The sequence below is a fragment of the Amphichorda felina genome, assembly GCF_050947745.1.
Source record: "Amphichorda felina strain 45539 chromosome Unknown scaffold_3, whole genome shotgun sequence".
NCBI classification, from domain to species: domain Eukaryota; kingdom Fungi; phylum Ascomycota; class Sordariomycetes; order Hypocreales; family Bionectriaceae; genus Amphichorda; species Amphichorda felina.
In genome coordinates this window covers 297101-311553 of record NW_028145047.1, presented here as the reverse complement: position 1 = coordinate 311553, position 14453 = coordinate 297101, and the positions used below count along the sequence as shown (strand labels likewise).

The following is a 14453-nucleotide window of genomic DNA, read 5'->3' as shown; positions in this document are numbered from 1 at the left end:
ATTCATTTCGAAGTTTGACAGGGAAATCCCCACCGTCTTCTGGTATGTGCGGAGTATGTCGCTAGCCGAGGGGAGGTAGTTCGCCTTTGTAAGACGTTCGATCGATTCCAAGAAGCTTCAAATAATTGTGAGCATGCACTCATAACTAGCGCATTACAGAAAGAGGGTAGTAAACTCACTACTCTGTTGATTGTGGCAGATAGTCTTGAGCTCGTAGATTGGCAAGGCTAGCTCTGAGCTCAGGCTGGGCCCATAATACCGAAAGAGCTTTAGTCACAGCTGGGTCCATTGATGTTGAGCAAAAGTCGTCAAGGAGAAGACTAGTCTCCAATAATTTTAGCTCCCAGGCAAAGCTGCATTCTATATTGCTGCCCACAGCAGGGTTCAGAGGCCATTGGTTGGGGTCTCTCGTCGCCTCTGCAATCCCTCTGGTAAGCACAAGCATGGCGTCGACAGTTTGTCTGAAAATGTCTTCGATATATGATCGACGTGTTCGGATATCATAACCACCAAATGTGTAAATGAGTGACTTGACGAGAGTGCTTTTACCGCTCTCTGATGTACCAAGGACAGCGATATTGGTAGCATCCTTAGGCGCAAAAGCAGGTGCCACCGCCAATATTGGTTTAGACGGAGCAGAGAGCTGTTCTCTCCGGCGCCAAAAGCGCCGCAGCGAGGCATTTGCCACGGAGTGCAAGCTGGTACTGCTGGAGCGTAGACTGCTGGCATCGTCGTAACGAGGCCTGGCTTGGACTTGAACGTGGTCATGTGTTCGGCCCTGAGTTGGTGATAACATGTGTGCCCGGGATGAAACAGAGTCCCTGTTGAGAAGAGTAGAGTTGACGGACCCACTGTCTTCTATCTCGGGTAGCCTTGTGCTGTGGATGGAAAACCGGCGGCTCATCCTGAACATCGAAGGCGGACGGCCCGATGGTGACTCGTCATCCGCCGCTTCAGCCGCTCTATTCCCGCCGCCGCCAATGGCAAAGATCATGTGCGAGCGCATTGCCGTTCGGTATACCTTAGAGGTCATGAGTTCCCCGTCAAAGGAGAACTCTGCCGTGACGGTGGAGAGGTCTGGCTGAGGCCCCGCGCTTCTAAATGAGAGCAGAGATTCCTCATCGTACAACCATAGCAGGGATGACGTGTCGTCTTTGATCTGTTCAAAGATACGTCGCGTCGTCTCCTTCTGCAAGATATCATTTCTGGCAAAGGAGCTTCGACTGGAAAAGTGTAAGTATCTGATCGAAAGTTTGACTTGTTTGTACCCACCATTGTAACGATGTTAGGAGGAGCTGAAGGGCGCTGGTTTGGTTGCTGAGCATTGTGAGGTATCCGTCTATGGTTGAATCCTCCCAGGCCATGGTGAACTTGCTGCCCCTTGTCAAGCCGTTTGTTTCGTCCCGATGCAGGTTCGCCAACTGGCCATCGAGAGCGCAGATCATGGCTTCGCAACCAGACAAGGAGACGCGCAAATCGTCCGAGAACTGCTGAGAGTAGGCTCCATGATCTAAGAACCCGATGCTAGGGCTGTTGATGATGTCGGCGACATGGCCTAGGGCGGCTTTGATTGTCAGCAGTTGGCTGACCAGAGCACCGAGTCTGAAATCTGCATGCTGATATTTCGACTGGAGGCTCCTCAGAGAGGTCACACTCTTTGCTATGACATCGGCAATATTGATGACGGCACTAACAAGGCCAAGTACTGAAGCTGGATCCATGGCCTCTGATTATCGAGTCCAAGGCCAGCCATCATATCATGGTACGATGATCGACAGACTACAGGAGTGGAGGAGTCAATTGCGAATATCTTCAGCGCTCCGGAGTCCGCATTACGAAACCGCCTCACTCTGCACTCTGGGTGCCTTGCTTTGACCGATCATGGCCATTGGATGTCGACACCCATGTTCTTGCATATGCTTCTACACCATTGGCTGTGCTGCTGCATGCTCAGGGCCATGAGGGCAAAATTGATACAATTGGTGGTGGCTGTGTTTTACCCCTCCTAAGCTGCCTCAAAACCCAGTGGGTACGGCCGAGCTTGAGACGCGGGTATCCGACGTATTTTCTCTAGCCTAGCGGTAAACAGATGTATTCTTCCCAGCCAGAGCTTTGTATAGGCTCATTGCAGCATCCCGGAAGTAGCCTTCTTCCACGTCCATGGTGTCAGAGTCCTGGGGCTTTAAAAGGCCGGGGTACCAGCAGTGAGCAAGGGAAACCCGCCGAAAGTAGTCATCCAGCTTGGAATCCCCCAGGGCTTCCAGCAACGCCAGTGCCTCTTTCAGCCTTCCACTGACCAGCGCAGCAAAGTACTCTGCGCCGACCCACTCGCCAACAGATTCGGAGGCATTTGCGATTCCGGCCTTCCATAGACGGGGAAAGATCATGCGTACGATATCCAGGGGCGCTGCTTGAACAGCCATCCGGAGCTGCGTCACAATAAAATTATCTTGTTGGGCAAGTTCGCCCTTGTGTTGTTGCAGCAGCTCTTCGAAGAGAGTCAATTTGCTAGTCACAATAGCCATGTTGATGGCGAGAGTATCCCGTGACACGCGGCGGGCGCCTCGCTGGATCAGCAACAAGGCCAGGTCCTCTGTCCAACAGCTGCAACAAGCAATCTGGAGCGGGAAGGCGTGTGGAAACCCTTCATGGGGGGAATTATGGTTGTAAACATGGTCTGAGGTGACAGGATCATTGATTTCAGCCACCCATTTGGTCAGAGATTCCCAAGGCGCCATGTCGACTTGCCGATAACAAGATGCTAGGCCTCCGTAGGTTTTCCACACCCATGACTTCATGATAGTACCAGTGCCATCCTGGAGGCCACGGAATCGCAGCCTGTCGAGTCCCGGTCGGCTCATGAAGGACGGCGGCCCCCCATGTGCAAACTCGAGGAAAGGTGCGTCGAGGACGGCCCCGTTATCAAGCAGGGTCTCAACCACGGAACGGTGACCGTGTATTACGGCAAGGTGGAGTGGTGAGGGGAATATGTAGCCCCTCTGCTCCCCTCGCGGGAGGTATGCCAGTCGAGCGCGACAAGCAAACAAAGACTTGCCGACATTCATGTCGGCGCCATTCCAAATGGCTTTGTTCAAGGTGTCGATTCGCCCAAAGGCGGCTGCCCACAAGACACAGGATTCCTGCGGAGGCTCATCTTCCCTATTGCGTTGATAAATGGCGTCGTTCAGGGCGGCGTGGAGTCGTCGGCTAGTCCTTGCCAAGCGTGCAGTGTCCGGGACAGTGCAGAGTTGAGAAATGATGCGAACGACTTCGTTGGGTAGGCTCTCCATTGGACGTTATCAAAGGCACCAAGCTTTTTGAGCAGAAGTTCATAGACGGAAAAGCTCTGTGGGATCGATGTACAGCTGCGGAGTAAGGCTCCAAAAGTTACGTATGATGCACTCAATGCCTCAGGTAACCCGTTGGCAGCTACAGTAAGGTGAGACACGGCATAATACACCATTCCTGAAAAAGCAATACCAATCACAAAGGATTATCGTAACGTGGGATTAGCACTTACTTTCAGCACGAAATTGGATCATTCGAAGCCTGTTGGTGCGTGACATCTGTGTAGATATAATTTGGCCTGGTAAATCCCGTTCTATAGTCCCCATGAAACCTCACAGTGGGCAGGGTACTTCCAATACCTAGGCACGCCTATGCTAGCTAATCGTCGACAGTTAAAGCTATAAGTTCCAGATGACTTGGTTCAGGATTTACCATTAGCTGGGAACAGCCTCCAGGGAGGTTAGGTTGTACGGCCAGATCAACTTTCTAAAGCAAGAGAGTCCAGTCTCTAGTACTAACATCTTTGCAATAGCGCTATAATAAGTAAGTATATGAATAGCGCCATAATAAGTACATGAATATGTATGTGAATGCTACCACAATAATTATCGTAATAGACGGAACTCAAAGTCCAAATAGCGGTTTCCTACGAAACTAGCTAAGTGCATTGCTCTAAGAAACTAAAACAGAATTAACATCACCCGCCATCACTCCAAGTTGTTATCAATTACTCTGTACCTATGGGAAGGAACTAAAAATTTCAACCAACGCACTCAAACTTCTCGACAAGCGCACAGTTCGCCAACAATATTTAATAGATTTCGATCCTTGAAAGTAGCCTCATTTTCGCAACATGAACCCCCACGCCTTGTTGTTTACGTGCCCTAAATAGATACGTCTACAAACCTGATGTATCTATATGTAACGGATAGCACATTGATAGGGCCCAGTAAAGTAAATTAGCCGTGCCTATTACTTCTGACCCTGAGTGACAGCCACAGCGCGAAGGTTTAGATGGCAACTTTTCAACAAAAGAGGAAACTAGTTTCATTGGATTATTTAATCATAGACACTCAGTGGCCGCCCCTGCTGTTGAAAATCCCTGTACAGAAAAATGCCAGGGAGCAAAGAGGCGGTACGCCGCATGGGTGCTCACGTGGCAAGGCTAGGAAATTAGGGATAGGCAGGCGCTAAAGCCCTACAACGTAGAATAAGAAAATGAGATATGAATAGAGTAGCCATGCAATCTACACTTTTCTTTACAAATTTGTTTCACGGCGTCCTATTATGTGGTCGGCAATCTCCATCTGATATAGTGCCGGCCTACTGGTATCACGAAGATTATCCCGATCCAGGCTGCATTTGAGGGAGACGATAGGTTCGTCTAGAATTAATATCGCACGATAAAGATTTGTCAGAACATCATTATAGGGCCGGTCTCATGATCCTGAAAGTAGGTTCTTTTATGCTATCTATAAGCCACGCCGCGGCTCTTGTCAAGTACGAAATTGAAACACAGATAAGAAAGAGACTGGGGTACCCGCAGCGACTCAACATCCGCCACCTCTAATCCGTTCCTCCTCCTCATCATCAGAACTTCATCCTCTTTTGAGAGAGGCGGAGGTAAAGTATACCAAGGACAGGCATATAAGCCGTCATGGTAACTTAGTTTCTGCAAAAGTGAATTAGGGAGTGGTTAAACATGGGAGAAATTGGTGAACTTACCCGCACCAGCCGAACTCCCAGCTGGGGTCGTCAATGATGCAGTTGCCGGAGCAGCAGTAGTTGTCGGGGCTAGCCGTGTTGCAGCCGTTCTCTGATAAGGTAGTTAGTATCTGTCCGGATAGTAGATCGCTTCTTTTTTGTACTCACGGCCGTTGGGAATGCAGGCCTGGGCACCGACAGCCATGGCGACGGCGGCAACGAAGAAGCTAGTGAACTGCATCTTGAAGATTGGTTGAAGGGTATACTAGAAGTATAAAATGAATCAGAGAAGAGAGCTGTAGTGGTAGTTGTAGTTGAAGACTTGTGAGCTGATGTGGAAAAGAAACGACTTGGCTGTGCGGAATCTTGTCGGCCTTTTATAACTTGGATGACCTCGAGAATGGACACTTGACTCTCGGTGATGATGAACGAAATGGTCAGCGTGCCGGGCAACGTTGCGTTCTGATTGATTCCCAATTGCCTCCCGACGAGCCTTCGGACCTGTTGGACTACTGCGTGCATCCTTCGTAGTAGCACATGCGGCTTATGATGCAGGATTCGTGTTGGAGGCCTACGACAGCAAAGTGCAACGAGTATTCGGCAAAGCATGGCCAGCACAACCATATTTGCAAGTTGAAAAAATTACGTTCTCGACAAGCATTCAATTACTTTTCCTAAGCAACAATATGTTCTACTAGAGACTGCAAGTTAGCAAATGAAGTGACTGCTAGGCTCTAGAGTCGAAGTCATAGGAGCGCCATGACTGCGATTGGAGATTGTTCAATCACCATGGCCGAGGGAAGATGCAGTTTTCGGTCATGCGTTTTTGGATGACCAACGACATATTTCAATCCACCAATATGAGGGTTCAATTGGACGCCTGACTTGGCAGTGGCAGATTCCTCATTCCGGAAGGCACTCGTCAGCAAGTCAGCGCTAAACCATAATACGTACTCCGTACATATGTATATGTATGCAAGTATAATGGAGTGTGAGGCGGATGCACTAGAGTGGCTCAAGGCAAAAAGTCCCCTTTCCACGGAGAATTTTGAATTTCGACAAGAGTCACGTAATAGTTATTACTGGTATGGCAGGTGCTAAACCCGCGACCTACCGTTACCGTCGCCTGGCCACCGCTCTCAATCTGGGAATGATGTATTCATGGATTCATGGATTCTTGATGGATCTCCCCCGCATCAATGATCCCGCGAGGCGCAGTATCAAACTTCCATGAGACACAACAGATTACTGACCACATCTCTGATTCGAAGTCACCAACATCAAGAGGTATCGTTCGGAGGCAAACACGCATCTTCACGTCAACACCATGACTTAGGTAGTGACACTATGGGTACTGTGGGGTAGAGAAGGCCATAATCGCCATCAGCCGAGACAATCACGGCTCGTCCCGAACTGCTTTGCAGGATCTACGTGCGGCCGAGTTCTGTCCGAACGCGTGAGCCAAGCAGAAAATGAAGTGGAGCGACATGGATTTTCCTGCCATCGCTCGGGCCGTCGCCTGGAGGTGTGCGGAGTACGAAGGGATCGTCGCGCCCTCCCCTTAGACCGGAAGCTCGGCAGCCTACCCCATGTGCAAATAACCAACAGGCATACAGCCAACAACACAGCGATTTACAAGTCACATGAGACGTTGCTCAACCTAATCCTTTGCCATAAATGATAATAGGGATTCGTAAAGGTGGGAACCTCGGGGCCTAATTACGTATAGTTTCTATCGAGTGAAGGGTTTAAGAATATTAATAGGTATGTGCAGAAGCAGAAGCCACCTCTCTTGTTGTTACACTTCGATATTCTGCAAATCCTGATGCCGTCGCTTCCATCTTACCTATAGAGCCTTTAGTGACTTGAGCGCTGGAAATCACAGTAGCTAGGTAGGGGGTGGATTCAGGAGCCTGACTAAGGCGAACGATTGATTGGACATGCATCATCAGCCTTCCAAGGTAGGATCCACCGCTGACTTTTAGCGCATCGCGGAGACGGCCCGGTGGATGGAAGTGCAATGTGGCGTTTGCAAGTTTCCGAGCTAACTAAATCTTACAGCGTGCCTTATTTCATCGCCAAGTCCCTCGTTACATCCGGTACCCAAGACGGGTGGATCCTTCATACAAGCGCCCATGTCTCTTAGAGTACGAATGCAGCATTGGCTTTTGAACAATTAGCTTACGCCAAGGGGGAACAATCTTTGCTTACTTCGTACAGTACAGTAGATATCGTTCAAACTATTTCACCATGTGTGCATAATTTACCCAACAACTAAAAAGTGATATCTTGGTTTTTGTTTTCACCAATATTGTCTTATAATTCAATGCCACATTGTGATCGTTGGCATTAATAATCAACCTAAAACGTACGCGGCGCGAGAGGCATATCGTCAATGATTACTTTGAGCAGTACTACTTTTAGGGTCGCTCGACCTGGGACATGGAGCGGTAAGCTTAGAGGGACTAGCTGATCCTTTTTAAAACGGACTTGTGGGAATTATTAAAGGCATTCGGGAGAAGGTTTAATGTCTGAAATTCACAGGGAGACTAGTAATCTCCGGTACGTGTTGTTCAGGATGAGTTATAATAGCAGGATACTAGTAGCTAGCATCAACTTTGAGAGATGAACGCCCTCCAGACATGTACGCAAAAATTGTATCCATCAAAGCGAACAGCCCCGTTTATGGTTGCAGAAGATGCCCGGGCAGTGGTTAGGCATCAGGCGGGGTCTTCAGTGTCCGGTTGGGCATCACTGCACCACAATTGTAGAGATCCAAGTCAACAGCTTTTCCGCTTAAGTGTTCGTAGTGTAGCACTGGCATTCTACAAACCACTAGTAAGCAGTCGGGTGACGAGGAACCAGCCAAGCTCGCTTGAGCAGCCCACATGTGAAGAACCAACGTTAGACCCCAGATTCGGTCAGTAGGTCAGCGAATATGGTTTCCCCGGCTTCACCTTGGCATAGAGGCACACCGAGGCTTATTTCCACGAAGCTTGCGTGGCCCTCTTGGCGAGTGAGGTTAGTTTGGGCAACCATTGCACAATTATGCAGGAACGTATGTCATTGATTGAGTTGGTATAGGATCAGCGTTCTTGTCCCAAGCTTTTATCGTATCCGACTCTGCCTAATCGCTTGAAGCATGTAACCCGATCAATGCCGCCACTGAACCTGCGGATATGCTCATTGAACCAGGCTTTGGCCTCTTCATCATCGCACGTATCTAGGGTATCGTCATCAAGCATGAGCTCTCCGTATACGTATGAAATGGCCCACATCTCAAGAACATATCTCCACTTGCTCATAGCAGGCGCTCGAAGCGCCGTTTGGATAAAGCTTAGGAGAAGGACAGCACCATCCGGGTGGATGAGGTTCTTCTCCCGAGTAGCCTTATTTGAAAGCGATTTGATATCAATATGAGCATAGGAGGCTGGCACCAGAACAACCTTGACTGCGATATGAAATTCTGATGGTGTCTGTTGCTCTGGCGGGAATAGGAAACGGATTGAATTCTGGTCTAGATTGCTGTAGCCCTCGACGAGGCCACGGTAGATGCCCTCCTTCAGCTTTCCAGTATAGAAGCTCGGGTGCACGGCGCCATATGACCAGCTCGAATCCTGAAAGCCCGCGAGTCGTAGTTTCTTTGCCGCATTCTCGAGGTCCGCGTCTTCGATGACGAGCATGTAGTGCTAGGATGATTAGAAGGTTAGAATAGGTACGGTATGGGTCTTGATTAGCACCTACGTCGGAACAAAGTGGGACACCAAGTTCGCCCATCGCCTGTTCACCCCAAACGACGGCCTCGATAGACTCTAACGCCGAAGCGACCGTTTTAATAGATTCCATGGAGCCTGGATGTTGTTAAAGGAGATGCGTTACTGGAAAGAGCGGGCGGCGACTCGGAAAGGAAGGTTGCGTGTGCGTGATTGATGAGCGCGGACCGGCTGTGATGGTTCCAGCATGCTTTTTTATGTCAGCAGGACCCACACCGAATGCCAAAGCCACTACGAAGTAAGTACTAGGTACGTATCTGTTTGCGGCAGGGATGAGTTACTCATACGAGTACGTACATGTAACCAACTCATAATAAGGGGGAATGGTACAAAGCTGCGAGTGAAAGGGATTCCCTCCTCGTTTCGTTGCGTGTAAAATGGGGTTTCCTCCTCAGCCAGCTGCTTGCGAAAGGGATATCCTCCCTTACCCAGGGACCAGGCTCAAACCCACACACACACACACTTGGTCACAACAACACACCTACGACGTACGCTCTGACCCCTGAAAGTTTGTCAGTGGGGTTGGTCACTGCTCAATTGGCTGGAGTTACTTTTGAAATACCCTCAAGATCCCTGAGCCCACTAAAAAGCCCCCTATAATATTTCCCATCGGTACTCTGATGGTGCTTTTGGGCCCGCTTTTTCAAAGTTCGCATACTTTGGTTTACTCAAATCCAGCCCTATACTTGCCCCACTGACAAACCTTCAGGGGTCTGATGTATGCTCAATAGACACATTGAGACCATATCTCGTTCCACCTCATCATACTACCAAACCAATTAATGCATCCACGGCTATGTTTTAGGATAATCTTGCTCATAGAATGTAGGCCTTTGCACTATTAAAGGGATGCATTACTACTAATGTTAATAATTGCTAGGTACGTTGGAAATCTACTAGGAACCAAGGGTGCCCAAGCCTCTCAATAAGTCGATATCGCACTTTGAGCGAAGATAACATGCTCCCTATAACCTTCACTTTACGGCATCGGGGTTAGAGATTAAACAGTTTATGCTTGTTTGAAAGGGATGCCCCTTGCGTGGACAGAGCAGGTGATCACACTGATCACCCTTAGGCATCATCATGCTTGCTCCAAAGTGGTAATTAGTGAACGAAAGTCAGCGTTCGAGGACTATACAATAAAGGATACTCACATATAAATTGAGGCCACGGCGACTCGACGCAAATGATTCTGAGAATACCAGACGTTTTTTTACCGATCAATTTAATAACTATATATGACTCTGAGTTTTGACAGCTTTCATTCTACTTCGGCAACTAAGACAAATACCCATCGAATCATGCCTGGCTCCTCTAGTTCTAGACTTCTCCGACCGCAGGAGCTCAGTCAACTGTGGCACAGCTGGTCCAATGCCTATCACGGTCGAATGTCCGATTTAGCATCAGCGGTGGTGCGGCATCCGTGCTAATGCAAATGCACCACGGTCTTCCACCCCGTATCACCGATGATATCGACCTAGTTGTCCAACCTACAAGCCTCATTAACGCTGAGAGTATCTCGGCATGGCTTTTGAGTACCTACCCTACAGACTTTAAGGCTAAAATGGTACATGGTGTCCCTGTGCCGACCCTATTGTTCCGTCGGTCTGATGGATCTATCAAACAAGTCGAGATTGAGATATTCGATGTTGATGCTTGGCCTCAAAGACCTCAGTATAATCTGGATAACCCAGATAACGATATAACTGTGATCGATTTGTCAGGAATACAAATTCCTGTTTTTAGTGCTCGCTGGCTTTTCCGAGAGAAGGTCGTAACGGCATTTGAGCGACAGGGAAGTAGAAAGGAAGAAACTGACTTGGACGATGCTCGAGATCTATTTCCTTTTATTGAGCCGAAGGGCATGGACCTCTCGAAACATGAAGATGCAGTCCGACATCTGCTTGCCAAGAGGCCCACTATCCGACAGATGCTAGAGCTCAGCATTATGTGCCCCGGCGTCCTGGGATCCCCATAGAATTGGAACGAGGAAGCCGAAGTCTACTAGCGCGTGGAGACAGACAAGTTCCGCTACCTTGATGCAGCTTTCAAACGTCACGGGTTCAAATGGGAAAAAAACGGTGAAGTGTGGTACCTGTCTATTGGAGGAAAAGCCTAGTACTATAGCGCGGAGAAGGGGGACATTGTCCACTGGAGTGCCTAAGGGTTACTTGGAAGTTAGTATTATTCTGCTTGTTATGGAGATTTTGGATTATATATTGCGGCCATATTACTCTGTGTATTACGCCGATATTATGTTGCGTCTTATGGCGATATTACTCCACGTATACGGCGACATTGCTCACCCTAGTGCCATAACCCCGACTATGTAGGGCGTCTCAAGACGGCAGACAGCTACTATGCAGCTATAGATACAAGATGTAACAGCCCTAATCGAAGCTCGAGGCTTGAGCTCCAGATTTAGTAGACTATCTCAGCTCCGCCGGGGTCCACGGAAACCAAATCCGAACCTACGTCATATCTGCCGTCGTCGAAATCGATTAAACACGATCACCGCGAATCTTCTGCAATACCCTAGTCCTCTTCCGGTGTCGGTTCTGGGATGTCAGCTAGGAGTGAGCACAGAAAACAGAAGTTGTTCGCTTTTCTGCGTGGAAAGTTTATCATCAGATGCCGAGCCCTAGCTGATGCCATCGGAAACAAAAACTCGAGAACTTGGCTTTCGCGAAAGACCCCATGGAGTATGGTCTCCATGGCGAGGTGCAACCCCCCCCCCCCCCCCCCCCCCCCCCCAACAACATAGATGTGCCAACGTCGAACTGATCATCCGACGTCATTACACAACTTAGCTCCCAAACTTTGCCGTCTCTCAGAAACTCGAAAACGGCCCTGTGCATAAAGCGCACTGTCGCATCAACCCATGAATCGTGGGGGCCACTGTCTGCTCCAAGGAAAAAGCAGTATTTCGGTCCGCCTCCTCGGAGACGCGCTTTGATAAGCTCAAGCTACCCACCACGCCGGCTCTTGAACCGCCCATCAAGTACTTGGCGGCGGAGGCACGCTTCGAATAACATAAGTAGCCTGTTTCTTCAACAGAACTGTCATCCAAACCAAGTTCTGCTTGGTCACGGTGGGACCTTGTGGACACGCTAGATGTGGAGCCAGCACCTCTGTCTCTACTAGACATCTAACGCGAAGAGCTTAGTTGTAGATACCCTCATCAAATTTCTAATAGCTGGTGCATATTTGCGTGTGAAGGTTTGCGATATAAAATCGCTAATCAGGAAAAGTTTTAGCGATTTACGGCGAAGTTAGGACGTCCTGACGCTGTTCATAGCCCGTTATGAGCCGGAGGACTTAGATATTACTCAATATGGCATGACCATGTCCAATCAAGTAGCCTAACGGGGGCAGCATTTAACGTCACGGTGCGGGACTCGTTCGGTCAAGGCAATGATGCCCACCTAGACAAGTCAGTACATAGCCATAAAATACATGTTAGCATTGGCAAGCACGGTAAACTCGGTCATCTTGTCAATGGATAGCCATCGGCTCACGCTGGACTCATTTGATAAACCGTCGAGTTTCGGCTCTAACTACGGGGTAGAACCCTCCCCCTGCTCCATCCTAATGAACCTACTCGCTACCATCATGCCTACCATTAGTACCGCCATGGCCCCAAAGGGTAGACCGATCCAATACCACCCCAGCTCCAGACCCTTGACCAACAGACCATTCACCACCGGGCCCATGAGGCTCCGCACCACGATGCTCAGGGTCAGCGCCAGGCTATACACTGCGCTGACCTGATCCGGCCGCACAGTCCTGCCCAGCAGGCTGATCAGCATCCCCGTCGTGCAACTCCCCAGCGCCACCAACAGCAACCCGGCAGCCACAACCACCAGGGTCGGCGCCACAGCTATGGCCATCAGCCCAGCTGCCGTCGCGGCAATAGACAAAATAGTGTACAGGCGGTCGCGCTTCCAGGCGGTCCAACCGCGGGGGTCAGCGATGACGCGAGTGATCACGGGTAGGAGCACGAGGACGAACAGCCCCTGCGCGGCCTGGAAGAAGGAGATGAATACGTTTCCCTGGGCATAGGGGAGAGAGTACTTGGCGTTGGAGTACTGCAGGCCGATCATGTTGAAGAGTTCGCGAGCGCCGGTCTGGGGGGCAAATATGCAGAGAAGCAACAGGGCTTGCCGGTTGGATGTCAGCACGCTGAGTAGAGAAGCCAACAGGCCGTGGATTGTAGCGTGATTAGCCTCTGTTGATTTCCTAGGGGTGGCCGAGGAGGGAGATGCCGAGCGCGTGGGCGAGGATGGGACTGTGGTCTGGGGTGAGAGGACAGGTTCAGACGTCTCATCTCGATAGCCATTGGAGGAGTCGTCCTTCAAGTGAAGGGTCTCCGGAATCGCTCGCGTCAGAAGAAAAGCACCCGTGAATAGCACGATATCAGCCATCAGGAGCACAGGCCAGGCATGCCCTCCCTCCATCAGGGGGGCGCTAATGGCCGGCCCGAAGAAGCCAGCAATGACATCGGCAGCGTGGAGATACAGGAATATCTGCGCTCGTTCGGCGTGGTTGGTGGCATCGGTCACCATGACATGGACGACACTGGAGGTGACGGCGTCGCCGCCGCCAATGAAGAGGAACGCGCCGGACAGCCAGACCCAGCGGATGGGCAGGAATCGCCAGTAGCACACGGCCAGGACCCAGGACAGGGAGGCGAAGACGCCGGCGCCGCTGAGGACGAGCACGCGCTTGCGGCCGATGCGCTCCGTCAGCATGCCGTACGGCACGGTGCACAGCAGCCCTGCGAAGACGGGCGCCATCTGCTGGAAGCCGCGCACAAAGGCGAGCTCCGCCTGCACAGGCTGCACCTTGCAATCACCGGTCGCTAGCGACAACACCAGGGAAGAGGTGGTGGTGTTGGAGTCCGGAGGCAGAGGCTGCCGCTGCGCGTCGCGACGGTAGTAGTCGTCGCAAATGACATCCTCAAGAACCTGGAGGAGCGCTCCAGGGTACAGGTTGTCTCCGAGCATCATAGTGAAGGCGAAAATGAATAGGGGCACAATGACGCGCCACTTGACCCACGAAGGCTTCATGGCTGGCTTCCCGAGGAGGGACTCATCTTGAAGTAAAGGCGTCGACTCTGAGGTGTGACCTCTAGATTCACGGTGGATGCTGGTGGGAGCATCTGGAGATCTCATGATAATCGGTATATGGCCCTAATAACTGGGATACGAACAGACAGCATCATCAGAAAATGCACAAGAATATTTCAAACAAAGGAGCGAGGGTATGCAAACAGGCATGTATTGAATGAACAGAGTCTGACATGGTGACGCGGCGCGGATTGAGGAATGCGTACATGTAATGAGGATCACGTAATTTGTGCATGTATGTACGCGTACGAAGTAGTACTGCTCAAACGTACGAGTATCATGACGCAAAATGACTCTCCAGTCTGCCACGCACTGTGCAAGGGCCCCTGCTACCAACCGAGAAGGGAGCCGTACCCGTTTATAAGCGCGTACGTACGAGGTAATCCATGCAGGTTCAAGTTATAATAATTACTACCTATACAAAAGCTATAAGTAATAACAGACTAGGTTATTCCACAGCGTGTTTTCAGTCCCCATGGCGGCACAAGAAGTGACTTAGAGGCTGAGATGCCAGAACAATTGATTGTATTGTTATATACTGCTGTCACGAGATTCGGGA

General features: G+C 50.2%; 4 protein-coding genes across 4 annotated transcripts; all 4 read right to left on the bottom strand.

The window, feature by feature from the left end:
- Positions 1 to 626: 626 nt before the first annotated feature.
- Positions 627 to 1721, bottom strand: ACO1O0_002780 (uncharacterized protein; the record flags this gene model as incomplete). The annotated part of the gene is made up of 3 exons (XM_083192244.1): positions 627 to 719; positions 1022 to 1223; positions 1273 to 1721. 3 exons carry the CDS (start codon positions 1719 to 1721, stop codon positions 627 to 629), a joined length of 744 nt encoding a protein of 247 aa, XP_083051301.1.
- Positions 1722 to 2075: 354 nt separating this feature from the next.
- On the bottom strand, positions 2076 to 2738 carry ACO1O0_002779 (uncharacterized protein; the record flags this gene model as incomplete). The annotated part of the gene is made up of 1 exon (XM_083192243.1): positions 2076 to 2738. The coding sequence occupies one exon, from the start codon at positions 2736 to 2738 to the stop codon at positions 2076 to 2078; it is 663 nt and encodes a 220-aa protein (XP_083051300.1).
- A 5340-nt stretch (positions 2739 to 8078) lies between these two features.
- Positions 8079 to 8769, bottom strand: ACO1O0_002778 (uncharacterized protein; the record flags this gene model as incomplete). Its single annotated transcript, XM_083192242.1, has 2 exons — positions 8079 to 8681; positions 8737 to 8769. The coding sequence occupies 2 exons, from the start codon at positions 8767 to 8769 to the stop codon at positions 8079 to 8081; spliced, it is 636 nt and encodes a 211-aa protein (XP_083051299.1).
- A 3430-nt stretch (positions 8770 to 12199) lies between these two features.
- On the bottom strand, positions 12200 to 13834 carry ACO1O0_002777 (uncharacterized protein; the record flags this gene model as incomplete). Its single annotated transcript, XM_083192241.1, has 2 exons — positions 12200 to 12322; positions 12386 to 13834. 2 exons carry the CDS (start codon positions 13832 to 13834, stop codon positions 12200 to 12202), a joined length of 1572 nt encoding a protein of 523 aa, XP_083051298.1.
- Between the last annotated feature and the right edge of the window lie 619 nt (positions 13835 to 14453).